The 19,053-nt window shown below is 43.1% G+C and overlaps 1 protein-coding gene across 5 annotated transcripts in view; it reads right to left on the bottom strand.

Moving 5' to 3' along the window:
• Positions 1 to 12,082: 12,082 nt before the first annotated feature.
• Positions 12,083 to 19,053, bottom strand: part of INSC (INSC spindle orientation adaptor protein) — a 314,937-nt gene continuing 307,966 nt past the window's right edge. For 4 of the 5 annotated variants that reach the window (XM_030201048.1, XM_030201051.1, XM_030201050.1 and 1 more), the window contains exon 13: positions 12,083 to 13,166. In XM_030201048.1, coding sequence (XP_030056908.1) covers positions 13,038 to 13,166 — 129 coding nt within the window. In that variant the 3' untranslated portion in view covers positions 12,083 to 13,037. The remainder of the gene's footprint in view (positions 13,167 to 19,053) is intronic. The other variant, XM_030201053.1, reaches the window with a different exon arrangement.

Below are 19,053 nucleotides of genomic sequence, written 5' to 3'. Positions count from 1 at the left end.
ATTCCTTGTGAATGTGTAAAAGCCAGAACTGTTGGTGGCATCTGAGGATATGAGTTCACTACTGCTACTTTAGAACTTTATGATATAAATCAATTGTGTCACAATACCAAGCTTATTTCATGTCATTCTCCTAGCTGAGTTCTAAATCCCTTTCTTGTTATAGAATTACCCTCTTAATGGGCCAGGTTTAGCAAAGTTAATAAAGTCATAGGGGTCCTTTTACTAAGCTGTGCACAAACTGCACACTAAGTGACAAAAACACAAATCTCTCTGCCTAATTAAGGGGTCCTTTTACATAGCCATGGTAAAAAGTAGCCTGCGGTAGTGTGGGCGCTTCTTTTAGGCCCACGCTGGGCCCTTTTTTACTGTGGCTGGGAAAAAGGCTATTTTTAAATGGGTCTGCGCTAATATTAAAACTAGCATAAACCTATTAACAGCCTGAGCCCTTACTGCCACCCATTGACCTAATGGTAAGGGGTCACACGCAACCCACACAATAACCATGCAGTGCACACCAATGTGGGCACGCTGCCGTTTACCGCCGGGAACACCTCCACAGTAGAAAATAGAAAATTATTTTCTACCATGGGTTTTGGTGCATGTCAAACTCAGTTACTGCCATGCAAATGCACTACCCAGGCAGTATTGCCAATTGGGCATGCGCTACCCGCACATTAGCCCTCCCGTGCCTTTGTAAAAGGGCCCGTAAGATGTCCTTTTATTAATCTGCAGTAGAAAATGGCTTTAGCATGCCCTTATGTGGGGTTTTCCCACATGCTAAGGCCAGACACTGGCTAATTTCTAATTTTTCTATTAATGGCCATGCACTAATGTTATCATTAGCGTATTGCCATTAAAAAAAATTAGGGGACCTTTTACTAAGACACACCCAAAAATGGCCTGCATGGTGTAGGCTTGTGTTTTGGATGCACGCTGGTCCATTTCTTGAACGTGCCTGGAAAAAAGGGGATTTTTTAATGTGCCGGAAAATGAACATGCGACAAAATGAAAACCAGTGCACATCCATTTTCAGCCTGACACCTTAATGCCACCCATTGACTTAGCGGTAAGGTCTTACACACTAACTGGGCGGTAAGCGTGCAGTGTGTGCCAACTGTTGATTAGCGCCAGGTAAGGGTCCTGCGGTAGAAAATAGAAAATATTTTCTACTGCATGTTTTGGGCACGGGCCAAAAATGGAATTGCCTCCCAGGGCACACAGTAGCCAGGCGGTAGTACCAATTTAACGTGTGCTGGACCTACGCGCCTTTGTAAAAGGGTCCCTTACTGTGTGAGCACTGAAACCAATTTTGTAGGCAGTAAAGGCTCACACACTAATCCTGGGATAATCAATTAGGGGGAAATTCTATATATGGTGTCTTAAAAATTGGCACCGTAAAAGTGTGATTCCATAAACTATGCCTAAAGTTAGGCATAGTTCATAGAATACACTCATGTGCCATTCTTGCGACTAAAAGTTAGGCGCACCCATTTAGGCCACCTAAAACTAGGCCTAAATATCTGTGCCTAAGTTAGGTGCAGATCGGGTGTATTCTATAATAGTGCACGTGGTGTTTTGAAACTCCCATGACCCACCTATTCCACACCCATGGCCGTGCCACCATTTTGACTATGCACATTACATGCACCATGTTATATAATACGTCTAGAAAGTTGTGCGCGTAAATTCCAATTAAAGCCAATTAGTGCCACTAATTTGTTGTTAAGTACAAATTATCGGCACTGCTTGGCTTGCTAATCAATTAAGTTGTGCATGCAATTTGGCCATGCAGCCAAGTTAGCGCACACAAGGGGGTTATTGTGCAATAATATAGCTGTACTGATTAGCACAAAAAATGCCCCCAGATATGCCCCCTCTGCAGAAAAATAAAAAATATTTTTTGTTATAGCAAGCAATTCCATTCATTCCATGAGCTTATTTTTTTCTCTATGCAAGGAACTGATTTTGGTCATTACATTTTATTATTAGTTTTCAAATTAAAACATCATCCAAATAGATTTAACAAGTTAAAAATTAAAGTTAGTTTTAGCTGTGCTATGAAGAACTTTGTGACAACATTGCACAGCAGGGGAAGAAAATGATCAGTGAAGCCCGAATGGCTTGGAAAATGATTAACTTTTGGATCTTCCAGAAGGATACTGCAGTATATTCTAAGATAGCATTAAGCTTCACAACCGCTGGAAGAAAAGATTTTTTATTTGTTCACCAGCTCTTTTAGAAAGATTATAACATGAATCAACAAAAGGCAAAGATAATTTCTATCAAAAAGGTGGAAGACACTTTGGCCCTCCAGTGGGCCAGGGTTGTAAATCGCGGGGAAGAAAAGCGGTATGCTCGACAAGTCCAAGTCATCCAAAGAACTGCTCATATAAACTGCTACCAGGTAGACAGGGAGAGGAAGCTTATTGAGAAGGATTTGGTGAAGATTAACATTTCTACTGGCTATTTGCACAAGACAGGGATCCCAACTAAATATATTCAGAGTCCATCATGATGAAGACATTAATATGGTCAAAATGAACTTGCTTGGATACAGGTATCCTTTCAAATGCTGTAGATTTACAAGTTTAATATAATTATGGCATTCACTATGGGTCAAACACAAACAGAAGAAAAATCTCCACTGAAGGAAAACGCCAGGCATCAACAGTAGAGAAACAAAAAGAAGAACCTCTCGCACATGATGTCCAGGAAAAGACTTTATTACAGCAATCTTCAAAAACAAAAAAGAAAACCCGACACGACTCGTGTTTCAGCCCTACCAGCTTGCATTGGGGGTCTAGGAATTTATCATGTCAAACATATTCACTATGGGTGTCAACTTTTCAAAAATAATTGGGGATGCTAAAGTCAACACAAATGTCTCTACCTGGACATGGTGATGGACTTTGCTCAATATTGGATGTGCTGAAGCACCCACGGCACCCACAGAACTGGTGCCAATGGAAGTCACTGTACAAAACACTCACCAGGCAATTACTGTTATTGGTGTCCTTTCTCCCTTATGTGCTTCCATGCTCACAGACTCCTAGATTGACTCTACAAGGTGGTATGGTGCCCCTCCCCCCAGCTTGGCATCCAAGGCAGGCACTCTTCTTGCCCACCCCTTGCAATGGCTCTGAATGTAATGTCTCCATTTCAATACTCTATAGTCATCCCTGCAAAACCAAGTTCCAGTACTTTGGGAGGACTGTGAGGCTTTAATTCTACCGACAGTGACCAGTAACTTCTTTACAAACTGGCAACACCTTGTTAACAGATGGACAATTCATAATACATGTAATATGCTGGTGCATAGTGCAGACAAGATTCACGTGGAAAGGCTGTCAAAGACTGATCAGAAGAAATGATGCTCTCTCATTGCCTCTGATTTAACATCACACTTCTACGTTCCCAGTTGAACATACAGCATTTCTTATGTTAGTGGTGCATGTCCTTCTTCTGTCCTTTCATTTTTCTGGGTTTGGCGCAGGTAGTTCACTTAGAAATAAAATCACCATGCTAACACTTTTCTGCACTTTGATACATCACTGGTTGTTCTTTATTCTCAGCATGCTCTATTTTCTCATCTTGTTTTCTGTTTCATCTTTGTGGGGGTTGATAGCGTAGCCTTCTGGTTCAAGCATTGAACTGTGACTTGAAGATGCTTGATCAGGTCCATTGCTCACTGTGTGACATTGATTTAAACTCCTTATGCTCACTACAAAACTGGAAGCTCTTTTTTATAAGGACATTAGAATTATCATGGGCACTTATAGTTTTTATAGGAAGACATTCTAAAATGCTGAAAAGATTGCAGTATTTGGGAAATGTGGAGGGGCATAATCGAACGCAAACGCCTATCTCCATGGGTGTTTATCTCCGAGAACGGGTCCGTGAAGGGGCGGGCCGAACTGTATTTTTGAAAAAATGGACATTTTTGAGCTGGGCGTTTGTTTTTTTTAGTGATAATCGAAACTAAAAATGCCCAGCTCAAAAACGTCCTAATCCGAGCCATTTGGTCATGGGAGGGGCCAAGATTGGTAGTACACTGGCCCCCCTGATATGCCAGGACACCAACTGGGCACCCTAGGTCAGTGCGGTGGACTTCAGAAAAAGCTCCCACATGCATAGCTCCCTTACCATGGGTGCTGAGCTCCCAACCCCCCTCCCCCAAAACCCACTACCCACAAATGTACAACACTACCATAGCTCTTAGGGGTGAAGGGGGCACCTACATGTGGGTACAGTGGGTTTTGGAGGCCTCCCATTTACCAGCACAAGTGTTGCAGGTGGGGGGGATGGGCCTGGGTCCACCAGGCTGAAGTGCACTGCGGTACCCACTAAAAGTGCTCCAGGGACCTGCATACACGCAGGCCTCTAGGACTTGTTGCTGCTGTATAACATTGGCACACCAGTTGACACCTGAAGACTAATCTCTCCGAAAACGTCCTTTATTGGAATAAGCACGTTTACTCACAGTTAACTGCAGAGCTTGTGCCCCACTGGCAACGAGTCTCACTGGTACTGAGATTAGCAGTAGGTCAGAGCTGGCAGAATGCTGTGCAATGCCCTCTTTCAGCCACATTCAAGGTAAGAACTAAGTTCTCTAACGTGGCTAACACAGGAAAGGGAACTAAAACTGGCTTACAAAAATGGCCACTACCGCATGGACTACAATAGGAAACACAACAGGGCACACTCTGACCCAGTAGGCAGGGGGAAAAGCACCATGGCAGAAGAGCCTACCAACTACCAACACCATGAGACTGTAACACAAGCTAATGAAATCACGGAGCCCAATACCCTAAACCCACCACAATGCAATGCTGATGTGACCCTGTAGTGCAACCGAGAGCCACATCTGACCCAGGGAAAGGCTGTGAGAGGATCGAACACATTCTGCTGTCATGGAGGTGGGTACGGCATTTGAGGCTGGCATACAGGCTGGGAAAAAAGTTTTTAAAGTGGGGTTTTTTTTTGGTGGGATGGGGTTAGTGACCACTGGAGGAGTCCGGGGACGTCATCCCCGATTCCTTCCAGTGGTCATCTGGGCAGTTGGGACACTTTTTTTGGGACTTGTTCGTGAAAAAAGGGTCCAAAAAAAGTGACCCAAAATCGCGGTAAAAACGCCTTTTTTTTTATTATCAGCTACAGAAGCCCATCTCTCCTCGGCTGATAACCACGCCCCAGTCCCGCCTCCGACACACCCCTATCAACTTTATTCGTTTCCGCGACGGAGTGCAGTTGGAAATGCCCAAAATCGGCTTTCGATTATACCGATTTGGGCGCCTTTGCGAGAAAAACGCCCATCTCCCAATTTGGGTCGAAATATAGGCGTTTTTCTCTTTCGATTATAAGCTGGTTAGACTCCTCCTTCCATTAATATAAAAGACTAGCAGACTCATGCCAATATCTGTGATGGCCCAGCTGTGGAATCAGTTACCTGGATAATATGTATTAATGTGCCAGTTTAACAGTTTAAAATGTATTTGAAAATACACCTATTTTTCCTTGCCTTTCCTTCTAATTAAGAAAGGTGGTTAGTAAAGATTGAAAAGGTGAAGCAGTATATTTTGTTTGGTGGTGTGTATGTATTTTATGTGATATTTTGTGATATTATTATCATTGTTTTTATTGTGATCCATCTAGGTGTAGGCAGAATATAAATACAGTATATAGGGGTCAATACTGAACGTGATTTAACTGGTCAGAAACAGCTCTTGGCCAGTTAAATCACCTGTTTGTGGTAATTCTCAGCAGCACTTAACTGGTTAGCACCGAACTGAAAGCTAGCTATTTTGGGGGCATTCCAGGGGCAGAGTCAGCACTTGGCTGGTTAAGTGCCAATATTCAGCATTTAACCAGCCAGGTTAACTGCATAAAAAAGTCACTCGTATCTTTATGTGGTAACCCATAGCCGATTAAGTGTTGAATATCGCAAGTAACTGGCTATGCATTAGATGACTCCACAAACCCAGAAATTCAATGCTAGTGCCCGGACATCGCTCGGCATTGAATTTCTGGGTTTAGCACTGGTGGTGGTCAACAAAACACTGATCTCCGCTGGCTGAATATTAGGCCCATAAAGATAAATTTAACACTCCTGCCCTAATTGTACCCAGGCAATCTTCTTTTCCCTTCCCCACACATGCTCTCTGCCTTTCCTTCCCCATTCCAGGTTTATTCCCTCTGTCTCTCTTACTGTCTTTTATCTCACTTTAAAGCCACTCTTACTCAGTTCCCCCTCCTTCCTAACCATGGTTCTCTCTCCCTCTCCTTTCCCCTCCCCCTATGCACTTTCTTTCTTTCTTTCTTTCTTTCTTTCCTAACAGTTTCCTTCTCCCCCCCCCCCCCCCCCCCAGGCACTATCTCATTCTCCCTTTCACTTCCACCACCCCCTGCACTTTATCTCCCTTTTCCATCCCCAGTTCCCATGGTCCCATTGCTCACTTCTGTGATGCTGTGTCTGTTCAGCTTCTGTGGATCACACAGCACAGCTACTCCTATGACTATGGCTCCATCTCCCATGTGTCTTTCATCAGGGCAGCGACTTCTGAAGGCCACCAAAGAGCAGCTACAGTCAAAGCAAGACAGCAGGTCCCTTACAACTGCACAAAGTAAAAGAAACAATAGGAGGTACTTTTACCAGTAGGAAGGATGAGATTTTTTAAAGCTGCCCAGACTATTTTGGGAGGGGTTGTATTGGTGTGATCATGTTGGGGTCCATGGGGCCTGAAAGTAAATTGGATTGAGGGCAGCTACAAGGCTGAATATTTGACCAGGGCACCTAATAGCCTTGCAGTGGCCCTTGGAGGAAAGCACATGGATGAAGGTTCACTTAAGGAACTCCCTAGTAAATTTAAAAAGGTATGAGCAAAAGCCACATTAAAAAATGTAGGTGCCTCCAGATATGCACATGTGCTAATTTCTACCAGCACATACATGCACAAGGTTATTTCTGCCTCAGAGCAGAGTAGGCCATTTTTTAAAAGCTCATAAGTACACTTATAGGACTAGATTCTACATATGGCACTGTAAAATTTGACGATGAACGAAAATACACCTAGGCGTATTCTATAAACTATGCCTAAAGTTAGGTGCAATTTATAGAATACACCTAGCGCCCATCCACGCAACTAAATTTAGTTGCAGGAATTTATGCCAAATAAAAGTTGGTGTAAATGCTGGCAACTAAGTTAGGCACAGAGCAAATGTATTCTATATCAGTATGCATAGATTGCAGAAACACCCATGATCCGCCAATTTCACACTCATGGTCATACCCCCTTTTTGGTTCTGCTTCTTAGAATTTCTATGCAGAACTTTACAGAATACGCTTAGCTAGTTCTGTGCATAAATTCTAATTAATGCCAAGTAGTGTCATTAATTGTCTGTTAATTGGCAATTATAAGCGCAAATTGACTTGTTAAGATAATTAAATTATATGCGCAGATCAGAATATGACCTGATTTGTATGCACAACTCTGGTTATATATAGAATTCAGGGGATAACCTGCATAGAACTAGAAGACATGACCTGACTTAAAAGCAATATCAGGAAATACCTTCTCACAGACATGTTGGTGGATACCTGAAATACCCTCCTGGGGGAGGTGGTAGGTGCAAAAACTGACACAATTCAAAAAGGTATGGGATAAACACAGAGGATACCTACATAGCAAAACTATGGAATCAAATCAAAACATAAATGGCACTTCAAAAAAGACTTGCCAGGTACTTCAATGAAACAATTGTTAAATTACGAAACAATCTTCCTCAGAACTCTACCTATTTTGAAGACTTCATCAATGGCCTGGACCCATCCTCAGGAGAATACCCAGCAGATCGATGCTGGTCAGAATTCGCTCTCCTCACTACCGAAACAATTACCCATGCGCTTAATAGAGCTTCCAACACCCAATGCAAATTGGATGCCTGTCCCAACTACCTATTAAAATCCACGCCCGATCACTTCATAGCAGATCTCACTTCCCACCTAAAGTTCATGTTCCAGTGGGGTCTCTTCCCCAGGGAAAATGGCAACATCCTACTCACCCCAATACCTAAGGATACCAGAAAAAAGACAAATGAACTCACCAATTACCGCCCAGTGGCATCTATTCCACTAGTAGTCAAACTGATGGAAAGCCTGGTAACCAAACAGCTTACCAATTACATATACAAATTCTCTATACTACACGAATCACAATCGGGTTTTTGTCCCCGCCACAGCACTGAAACAGTGTTAACTACCCTCATGGCCAAATTCAGGCAAGTAATAGCAACAGGCAACAACATACTTCTCCTCCAATTCAACATGTCTAGTGCATTTGACATGGTTAACCATAATATACTACTGAGACTCCTCGACTACTTCAGGATTGGTGGTAAGATACTCAGTTGGATCAAGGGTTTCCTTACCACCAGAACTTACCAAGTGAAATTAAATTCAAATCTATCATCCCCATGGAAAGCAGAATATGGAGTACCTCAAGGATCACCACTATTACCAATCCTTTTGAACCTTTTGATGACTCCATTAGCCAAGACCTTATCCACTCAGGGCCTCAACCCATTCATCTATGCTGATGATGTTACAATATTCATCCCTTTCAAACATGATTTGACAGAAATCACCAACGAAATCAACCTCGGCTTGCATACCATGAACTCATGGGCAAATGATTTCCAACTTAAACTCAATACAGAAAAAACACACTGCCTCATTCTCTCATCCCGATACAACACAAACTTAACCACAAACGTAATCATCCCAGGGTACACCCTCCCTATTTCAGATAACCTGAAAATCCTTGGTGTCACAATCAACAGGTACCTTACACTCAAAAACCAAGTTAACTCTACAATCAAGAAAATGTTCCACTCAATGTGGAAACTTAAACGACTGAATCCATTCTTCTTGAGAGCAACATTCTGCAACCTGGTACAATCAATGGTTCTAAGCCATGCCGACTAGTGCAATAGAATTTATGTGGGATGCAAAGAAAATCTTATAAAGAAGCTTCAGACCACTCAAAACACAGCAGCCAGGTTATATTTGGAAAATCGCGATTCGAAAGCGCCAAACCCCTTCAGGAAAAGTTACACTGGCTCCCAGTCAAAGAACGTATTACTTTTAAAATTTGCACCCTGGTCCACAAAATCATCTATGGTGATGCCCCGGGATATATGCTTGACCTCATAGACCTACCATCCAGAAATTCAACCAGATGTTAATGAACATACTTAAATCTCCGCCACCCTAGTTGCAAAGGACTCAAGTACAAATCAATTTATGGATCCAGCTAAGCACCCAACTCTGGAATGCACTTCCAAAAGCCGTAAAAACTACGTACGACCACCTCAACTTCCGGAAATCATTAAAGACCTACCTGTTCGAAAATCATACCCCACTGACCTAACTTAAGTGCCTGAACCCAGCAACACAAAGATACCTAAACTTGTATTGAACAAGTTTATCTCATTGATAGTATCATTACTCTGTATTTGTTTTCCACCGGAGGTGGCTATCACCTCACGGTACTATGTAAGCCACATTGAGCCTGCAAATAGGTTGGAAAATGTGGGGTACAAATGTAACAAATAAATAAATAAATAATTTGCACAGAGTGGCAGGTACAATACTAATCAAAGGCAAGGAGGGGTGTAAACTGCATGAGTGGCAGGTACAGCTTTAGCCACCTTATTGGGCAGACTGAATGGATGATACTGGTATTTGCCATCATTTACTTTGTTACTATATTCAATCACGTTTTCTATGAGTCCAGATTTGTGGTTGGATTTACTGTACATCACACCTAACAAATTGCTATCCATAAATATCCTGCTTTGTAGCTCATCAACTAGAGCTAATTTTGTTGAAGAATTTGAGTGGAAATGCTCTTACTCTATGATTTGTTAGCTTAATGGGATTCCTCCTCTGGAAGACCTGACATTTCATTTCTCAGTGACTGATGTAATAGTTTCCAGTGAGTCACCACTGCTCAACATTTCTTGATCTTTCTAAAACATTAAAAGCTAGATGACTCACCCACCTGGGATAATGAACAAAAGAGGAATGTTATCTTTAATTTGGGCAGATGTGGTGGCAGTGAGCTACAGTAGTGAATGACAAAGACCAATAGGCAACACAAAAGCTGGTTGTAATGAGTTATAAGAGTTACTATCATATTTTGTTTTCTTTACCCCTTTTATTTTTCATTACTAAACTACTTTATTAAACCATCTTTCTATTTGTGCCAGAAGTTTACTATTTTTTAATTTAAATTTGACATGATGTAGAAGAACAATTGTATTTTACCATTTGTTAAAAAAAAAAAAGCTTGACTCAAAGGTTCTGCAACATCACTCTTAGTAATCTGATACTACTTGAATTATCTAGTATTTGGACAGTATAACAAGGCAGCACAAAGTGCTTCATTTAACCTTCATATCTTACAAATGTTGTTCTTTGTTTCTTGACATTCCATGACCTTCCAATCCCAGATTCTTTGCTACAGTTTAAGGGCCCAGCCATGGCATTTTCAATACATCCAAATTTGCAAGCATGGAATATTTTTTACTTCTAAAATATCACAACATATCTATTTATTATTATAGGGCTAGACAAATCATAAATGGTTAACAGTAATGTTAATAAACAACAGCAAGGTTCATGTATAAGAAGCTGGGCAGGGCACTGTGCTCTAAGAGACATGGGTTTGTTTGATCCTCAGGCTGACCAGAAATGGATATGCTGTCAAGGGGGGTGGGGGGGGGGGGGGGGGGGGGGGGAGAGCGGTAATCTCAATAATTCACAAAACAGTAACAATTAGTGCTGGCTTCAGGATACATGTGTATCAGATTCCTGAAGGAGCTGTAACCTGTAGTTCTTGGCCAAAAAACTGTTGCTGCAATGACTGGCCTAGATGGAGAGAAGGAGGGAGGGTGTTATAAAACAGAGAGAAACACTGGGCCATTGTAAATGAAGGTCCACTGATCTGTAGCCCAGTAGGATCAGTTCCTCTGTCATGATTACAGCTGTTATTATATATCTCATAAGAATTTTTCACTTCTTTCCACCATATGTCACTACACCTTTAATAAACATATACAGTATTTCTAGTTCTGTAACATTACAATATATACCAATAAAAAATATTTGACCAAAAAAAAAAACCACTACGAAACTGTTGGGCCAAAAAATAGACAAGGAGGCAGCAAAAATGGAAAGAACAGTTTATGGAAGACCTGTAAAACATAATTCTTACTATAATTTACAGTCATACAAAACATGCTGTACGTCTCTATCTTGGTATTTATGCTTATATTAACACATATTCCCTATACTATACATGTACAGAGTATAGGTGAGCATGAACACATGCAGACAATATATTTATGCCTTACTACCATTTCATGTAACCAGAAAATATGGCTTTCTCAAGTATATTTATAAAAATGACAATTTACAGTCCATAACAAGCTGTACAAAATGCTTTATATGCAGTACATCTGAATGTAATGAACTCTCACCGCTGAGGGATATTGCATACTGAAGTCATTAGCAGTGAGTTGATCTTCTATTGTGTCAAAATGCTTGTGCAAATATCACCTTCATTATTGCATAACTGCTGGATTTGGATGATGGTTTTATAGTTAAGACTAAACTTCCAAGCAAGCCAACAAGGCCTGTGTCTAAGCAGCACAATTCAGGGTAGGTATGAATAGAGAGAGACAGTAACTTGCCATTGCCACCACCAGGATCCAGGATCCACTGTCAGTCATTACTGGGAGCAACTGCCATGTTCAGAGCCCCATGAGCAATGAGATCTGAAAGGGAAGAAGGAAGGTCAAGGCATACCTTCTCCTGAACAACTACCTTCTTCATTCATTCGTTTCAGTATTTATATACTGCTTAGACATAAGCAGTTTACTGTTTCATTTTACAGATATTGGGTCTGTCCCTAGAGTGCTCACAATCTAATTAGTACATTGTATTCCTGGGGCAACAGAGGGTCATACAGAGCTGTAGAGGGAATTGAACCTGGTTCTCCAGGATCTCAACCCACTGCTGACCATCAGCCAGCAGTGGGAATTGAACCCAGTTCCCCAACCCACTACACTAACCATTAGGCCACTCCTCCCTCTTGAGTGTCTTACATCTGGTTCCCCTCCTGATTTTCTTTCCTGTCTGCCCTGTCCCCCTTCCCAAATCTTTCCAGCCCCACCTCAAGTTACAGTAAGAGCAGCATGTTGACAGCCATTGTTCCCTCTAAGGTGTGTAGGAGACTCCTACTAGGAGTCCACTTCTCATGTTCCTACCATTGAAGAAGGTGCAGTAATTTTGTTGTTTCAGGCAAGTCCTCTGGGAATCCCACGAATTTTGCCTGCCTCACATGCTTGAAATCAAAAGATTCTGTATCTTCCAAGATGGCAAGAATTTATGTGGCAAACTCCGAACACTTTAGAGGAAAGTGGTGGCCACAGATCAGCAAATCGGTTCCACCAGCTAACAGTGCCAATGAGTGGCACAAAATTATAGCATCCAATACCATAGCCCCAAGCTCATATTGTGATAGCTATTTTTTAAATTTGTTAGAAATTAGCTCAAAATCCCAGCATAATTTTTCAATAGAAATCTAAATGTATAATCTTGGAGAGTTCAGTTAACATTATACAAGAATGATGTAACAATATAAGAACATTATTTGATGAACTAGAAACATTGATTGGATAATCAAGGTTTACTTCAAAGAGAATCTGAGTCAAGCAATTTATCAGTCATAAAATAACTGGCAAAAGATGTCCATTGTAGTTATAGAATATGTGCAGAACAAAGACAAAAGAAAATTATTTGTAAATGTGATTGACTGATACTTCATCCTCTGTCCTTATCTCCTTGGATTTCATAAATAACCCAAAATGCAGGTATTTGAGGGGTGTTTGAGAGTTCATCTCATTCATTATATTCCTTTCTCTTGCTCAAGCAGTTGACTTTTCTAGCTGGTGTTCCAAAGGATGATTTTAGTCTCTCATACAAAACTCTCTTCCATGTTGGTACAAAGCAAAAAAGAATCCACAAGCCTGGGCTTGACAAGTTGCTGGAAATCGGACTCCTCCAAGCCATCAGGGCACATCACTGCCAGTCTGCGCAGGGCTGCCTAAAAGGGCCACAGGTAGATTTATTTACAAAACTAGAAATAACAGCACAACCATTGAGATGTTAATAAATACCTGGCATGGTAAACATGACCAGTGTTCATTCACTAGGGCTGTTTTCCACCACTGATACTATGTCTTTGGCAAAACAGAAATAAGGCCTGCTTATGTTTTATAAAGATACTTAAAATTTTCAAATCTGAATATTCATGTCAGTGTATTTTCCACAAAATTCCACTAGTAAGTCCATGAATATGCACACGCTTCAAGGGCCCACATTTATGTGCCCACTGCCCTCTGGCTTCTATAAAGTTGTACACCCAAATTTAAGACTGACATGCAATTTAAGTGCACAACTGATCAGTTACACAACTAACTTATTTGTTAAATTAGGTGCCAATTGGCCTTAAGTAACCATTAACCCCCAATTCTAAAAAAGCTGCCAAAAATTGCACGTACAAATTTGGGTGTGTGCCCAATTTGCACATGTGATTTAATTGAATAACAAGCCAATTAGTGCCAATAATTGGCTTTTTAACAAGTAATTATTGACATTAATTAAATTTAGTTGGACTTTACATAAGTAAATTGAAGCACAGGATTTTGCATGTGATCAGAAAAAGAGGGCACAGAAATGGGAGGGTCATGGGTGGAATGGGGCGTAACTAGCATTTAAACATGTTGTTATAGAATAAGGGGGGATACACGTCTAATTTAAGCGTGACTCCTGGGCGTTTTATTCTATAAGCCATGCCTAACTTTAAGCACGGCCTATAGAATAGCGAGTTTTTCATCACCGATTTTTTTGTGCCATATATATAATCTAGCCCTAAGTGGCAGTAATTGGTGCTAATTGGCACTAATTCATAGTTAAGCGTAACTGTGCTTAGATGCTATTCTATAAACTTAGGGGGAAATTCTATAAATGGTACTCAAAATTTCGTGTCAGAAAAAAAATCAGCACAAAGCACAATTCCCATGTCTGACTTTTGGTGCCACTCACACCTGCTGGAATGTGGTGTATATGCTGGCATCCAAGTTAGGTAGCAGCATTCTGTAAGAACATGCATAACTTTTCAGAATGCGCTGGCATGCCCTTTTTGAGTAACACACTATTAGAGTTTGGTACTATGCTTTATAGAATAGCATGCAGCCAAATGTGCATGCAAATTTTAACGGGTGCCAATTAACTTGAATAATTATAGCATTTATTAATTTATTGCTTATTAATTCAATATAATTGTTGTTAGTACCCAATTATTGATGTTAATTGGTTTGTTAGTCAATTAATTTGCACACAGGGCCGGTCTTAAGGCAAGGCGACCGAGGCGGCCGCATAGGGCCTCGCGCTCAAGGGGGCCCCGCGCCTCAGGTCGCCCCGCCCCGACCACCCGAGCACCACTCTCCCTCCCTCCCAAGTTCAACAACGCGCGACGGCGACGTGGTGGGGGCGGTCCGCCCCAGATGTCAGCGGGTGGTGGTGGGGGGGGTGCTCCGAGTCCGCTCCCGGCACTGCTCGTCCTGTCCTGCCTTTAAAAACCCAATTTGAAGCGCTGGAGTACCAGCCAGCAGCGCCTCGCGTCTGCCCTTCTACTAAAAATGTCTTCGACGACGTCATTGGGCCTTCCCACATTGAGTCCCGCCCTCCTCTGAGGTAACTTCCAATTACCGCGAGGGCGGGCGGGACTCAATGTGGGAAGGCCCAATGACGTCGTCAAAGAGATTTTTAGTAGAAGGGCAGACGCGAGGCGCTGCTGGCTGGTACTCCAGCGCTTCAAATTGGGTTTTTTTAAAAGGCAGTGAGGGTGGTGGGCCTGGGCGGCAGGAGAATGGAGCTGGTAGGTGGTGAGGGACTCAGATGGGAGAAGGGTGTGGGGCTCTCAGGTGGGGGAAGGGTGGGATTGGGAGGGGGTTCTCAAATGGGAAGGAGACTGAGGTGGGGAGGGGGTTCATGGATGGGAGAAGCAGAAGGGGGTGGGGAGGGGGTTCTTGCATAGTTGAAGGGGACGGGTGGGGAGGGGACTGGGGTTCTTGGATGGGAGAGACTGGGGAGGGGGTTCTCGGATGGGAGAAGGGGACGGGTGGGGAGAGGACTGGGGTTCTTGAATGGGAGAAGGGGACTGAGGTGGGGAGGGGGTTCAAGGATGAGAGAAGGGGATGGGGAGGGGGTTCTTGGATGCTTGAAGGGGACGGGTGGGGAGGGGACTGGGGTTTTTGGATGGGAGAGACTGGGGAGGGGGTTCTCAGATGGGAGAAGGGGACGGGTGGGGAGGGGAGGGGACTGGGGTTCTTGGATGGGAGAAGGGGACCGAGGTGGGGAGGGGGTTCACGGATGGGAGAAGGGGGTTGGGAGGGGGTTCTTGGATGGTTAAAGGGGATGGGTGGGGAGGGGACTGGTGTTCTTGGATGGGAGAAGGGGACTGGGGAGGGGGTTCTCGGATGGGAGAAGGGGACGGGTGGGGAGAGGACTGGGGTTCTTGAATGGGAGAAGGGGACTGAGGTGGGGAGGGGGTTCAAGGATGAGAGAAGGGGATGGGGAGGGGGTTCTTGGATGCTTGAAGGGGACGGGTGGGGAGGGGACTGGGGTTTTTGGATGGGAGAGACTGGGGAGGGGGTTCTCAGATGGGAGAAGGGGACGGGTGGGGAGGAGACTGGGGTTCTTGGATGGGAGAAGGGGACTGAGGTGGAGAGGGGGTTCTTGGATGGTTGAAGGGGACGGGTGGGGAGGGGGCTGGGGTTCTTGGATGGGAGAAGGGGACTGGGTCTGAGAAGGGGCAATATGGGAAAATGGGGGCCATGCCTGGGGCTGGTGGGAAAATGGGGTATGCGTGGGTCAGGTGGGAGAATGGTTCTGAAAAGGGGGGCCCTAATACAAGGCATGTGGATGAAGGGGGCTGGAACTGGGGGCTGAAAAGGAGGTTAGGTGGGATAAGAGGCTGGAGACTGAAAAGGGGCAGGGGCTGAAACGGGGGACTGGGGGCTGAAAAGGGGACAGGGAGAAGTGGCTGGGGGGCTGAAGCTCGGGACTGGTGGGAGAAAAGGGCTGGGGCTGAAATGGGGGACTGGTGGGATAGTGGGGCTGGAAATGGGGGCTGAAAAAAAGGGGCGGAGAGAGGGACAGATCCTGGATGGGGGAGCAAGAGGGAGGGCAAACCCTGGATGGATGGGAGAGGGAGGGCAAATGGTGGATTGAAGGAGCAGAGAGAAAGGGCAGACTGGATGGAAAGGAGAGAAAGGGCAGACAGTGAATGGATGGGGGAGAGAGAGAGGACAGACAGGGGCAGATGGTAGATGGAAGGGGCAGAGATAGAGGGCAGATGTGGATGGAAGGGGCAGGAAGAGAGGGCAGACATTGGATGGAGGGGACAGCAGAGAGGGCAGACACTGGATGGCAGAGAGAGACCAAAGACAGATGCTGGATGGAAGGAAGACAGTGAAAAGAAGATGAGGAAAGCAGAAACCAGAGACAACAAACTGTAAATAAAATATATATTTAAATTTTTTTGCTTTAGGATAAAGTAGTATTGTAGATATGTTAATAAATGTTTATAATAGAACATGCAAACAAGGTAATCTTTTTACTGGACTAATTTTAATACATTTTGGCTAACTTTCGGAGAACAAAACCCCCTTCCTCAGGTCAGGATAGGATACTGTAACAGTACTATACTGTATTGACCTGAGGAAGGATGTTTTGGCCTCTGAAAGTTAAATATATTAGTTCAATAAAATGGTATTTTATTTTCTATATTTGTTTTATTTCTATTTGTTAATTTGTAAAGTGGTGATTGGTATTTGTTAGTTTTTTTCAAATTTACATCTGCTGTCTTTATATTTTGCACAGTACTAGGGGACATTTTCTGTTTCTGTGGTGTTGCATTGTATGCAGAGTCTGGCATCTTGGGGTTTCATTTTATTTTTTGTATAAATAGAAAGTTTATGATTACTTATTCTATAGTGGATTAGGGTGTATCTGTGTTTGTGAAAAAGACATGGCTTTCAGTTGGCACTGACTGCAGGATCGACAAGCCCTGGAGCTGGGGGCCTTGGAGCTCGGAGGGAGGGGTGGCGGGCCCTGGAGCTAGGGTGGGGGAGGAGTTAGGGTGGGGGCAGGGCTAGGGTGGGGCCCCATCAAATTGGTCTGCATAGGGCCCCGCACTTGCTAAGACCGGCCCTGTTTGCACAGGCATCTCAAGAGAACATAGAAATCCAGCTGTCATATATAGAATCTGGGGATTAGTGCCTAAATGCTATAACACACAAGTACAAAGAGGGCATGCACATGGGTGGGTCAGGGGCATGTCATACAGTTCCGCACATAAGTTATAGAATACTATTGCTTACATACACAACTGCCAACTTTAGTTGCGAGCATTTACACCAGCCTTTGACATGGTGTACATGCTCACACCTAAAATTAGGTGCGCACATACCAACTTATGCTATATTCTATAATGGTAATTTCATCTGCAATTGCAGTTACAGAATTGACGCTTAGTGCCCCTATTTTGTTGTGCCTATTTTGTTGTGCCTTCCTTGAATCTACCCAACTAGATAAATGTCTAGAATACTAGCACTTGGATGAGTATTGTGGAATGCCAGATGGATGCCTAAGTGTTATTCTGCAAATACCTATGTTACTTGTATAGCACATAATTACAAGACGGAGTACACATGGGCAGGATATAGTCAGGGCTCCCACTTACACAAATATGGAGAAATTCTATGTTGTATGAAACTTGCAATCTATGGGTGCATTGCAATTACTACTACTACTACTACAAATCATTTCTATAGCGCTACCAGTCGTACGCAATTAGCAGTTCCTCTTTTGGCTAAGGCTTGCTTAGTAGTGACTAGAAAGAACTTGTTTTTTTATTTGGTCCCTGTGTTGTGATCTCGCGGGCTAAAAAGTTTTTACCGCATTTTAGACACCTTCTAAAAGCACACTATTAAGCAGCTGCTGCATTTGATATTATTCTCCCTGGGTATTAGTGGGCCTGATGATTTCTGTCGTTATTGATGGTTGGTTTCTTCTTGTCTGACTATTTTGTGTGTGTGTGTATTTTTCTTTTAGGTTTTTTAAACTTTATTTGTACACTGCTGTGATTTTATATAAAGTTAAGTAGTATATCAAATTTTAATAAACTAAACTATAACTATAAATAGTGCCTAAAGTTAGGCGCTAATTCTGCGCCCAACTTTCAGTGTGGAAACACATTCTAATGCATGCAAGGTGCCAAAACAGGCTGAAATGGCAGATCAGTGGGGAAATATACGTACATGTCCAGTTATAGGATAGTGCCTAAGTGTATAAGTGCACAACTGCAAAAAGGGCATTCCCATGACTTCCACAGTAAGTCAAAGGAAAACAAAATGACTGACAAAATGGCATTTTGCATAGTTAATCCTCATATGCAGTGACCCCTGAGAAAGGCATTTATGCTAAAACATGGCCTGTGTTGGGTCAGGAATGCTTATGCCACCCATCTGAAGAATAAAAAGGTTTTTTTTTTAGAAGCTTGGACTTCTTTTCTCTGAATACTTTGAAACATTTATCCTCTACCCTTTTTGTTTTCCAGGGGCATGGGTGGGTCAGGGGTGTTCTGGAAAATTATACACAGTCTTATAGAATATCGTGGATCTGCACCCAACTTGTGTGCCAAGATTTATACTACTACTACTACTACTATTTAGCATTTCTATAGCGCTACAAGGCGTACGTAGCGCTGCCTGGTTTCAGTTCATGTAAGTCCTCACACCCAAAGTTTATTCGACACCCAACGCTATTCTATAAAGAGGCTCATCCCAAACTGCCTTTAGAGAATTGTGCTGGGCAGGGGCATAGCTACGGTGGGCCACGGGGGTCTGGGCCCCCACAAATTTCAT

Source organism: Microcaecilia unicolor, chromosome 4 (assembly GCF_901765095.1).
Source record: "Microcaecilia unicolor chromosome 4, aMicUni1.1, whole genome shotgun sequence".
Classification (NCBI taxonomy): Eukaryota; Metazoa; Chordata; class Amphibia; order Gymnophiona; family Siphonopidae; genus Microcaecilia; species Microcaecilia unicolor.
Note: the sequence above shows the minus strand (reverse complement) of the source record. Positions and strands in the feature narration are given on the sequence as shown.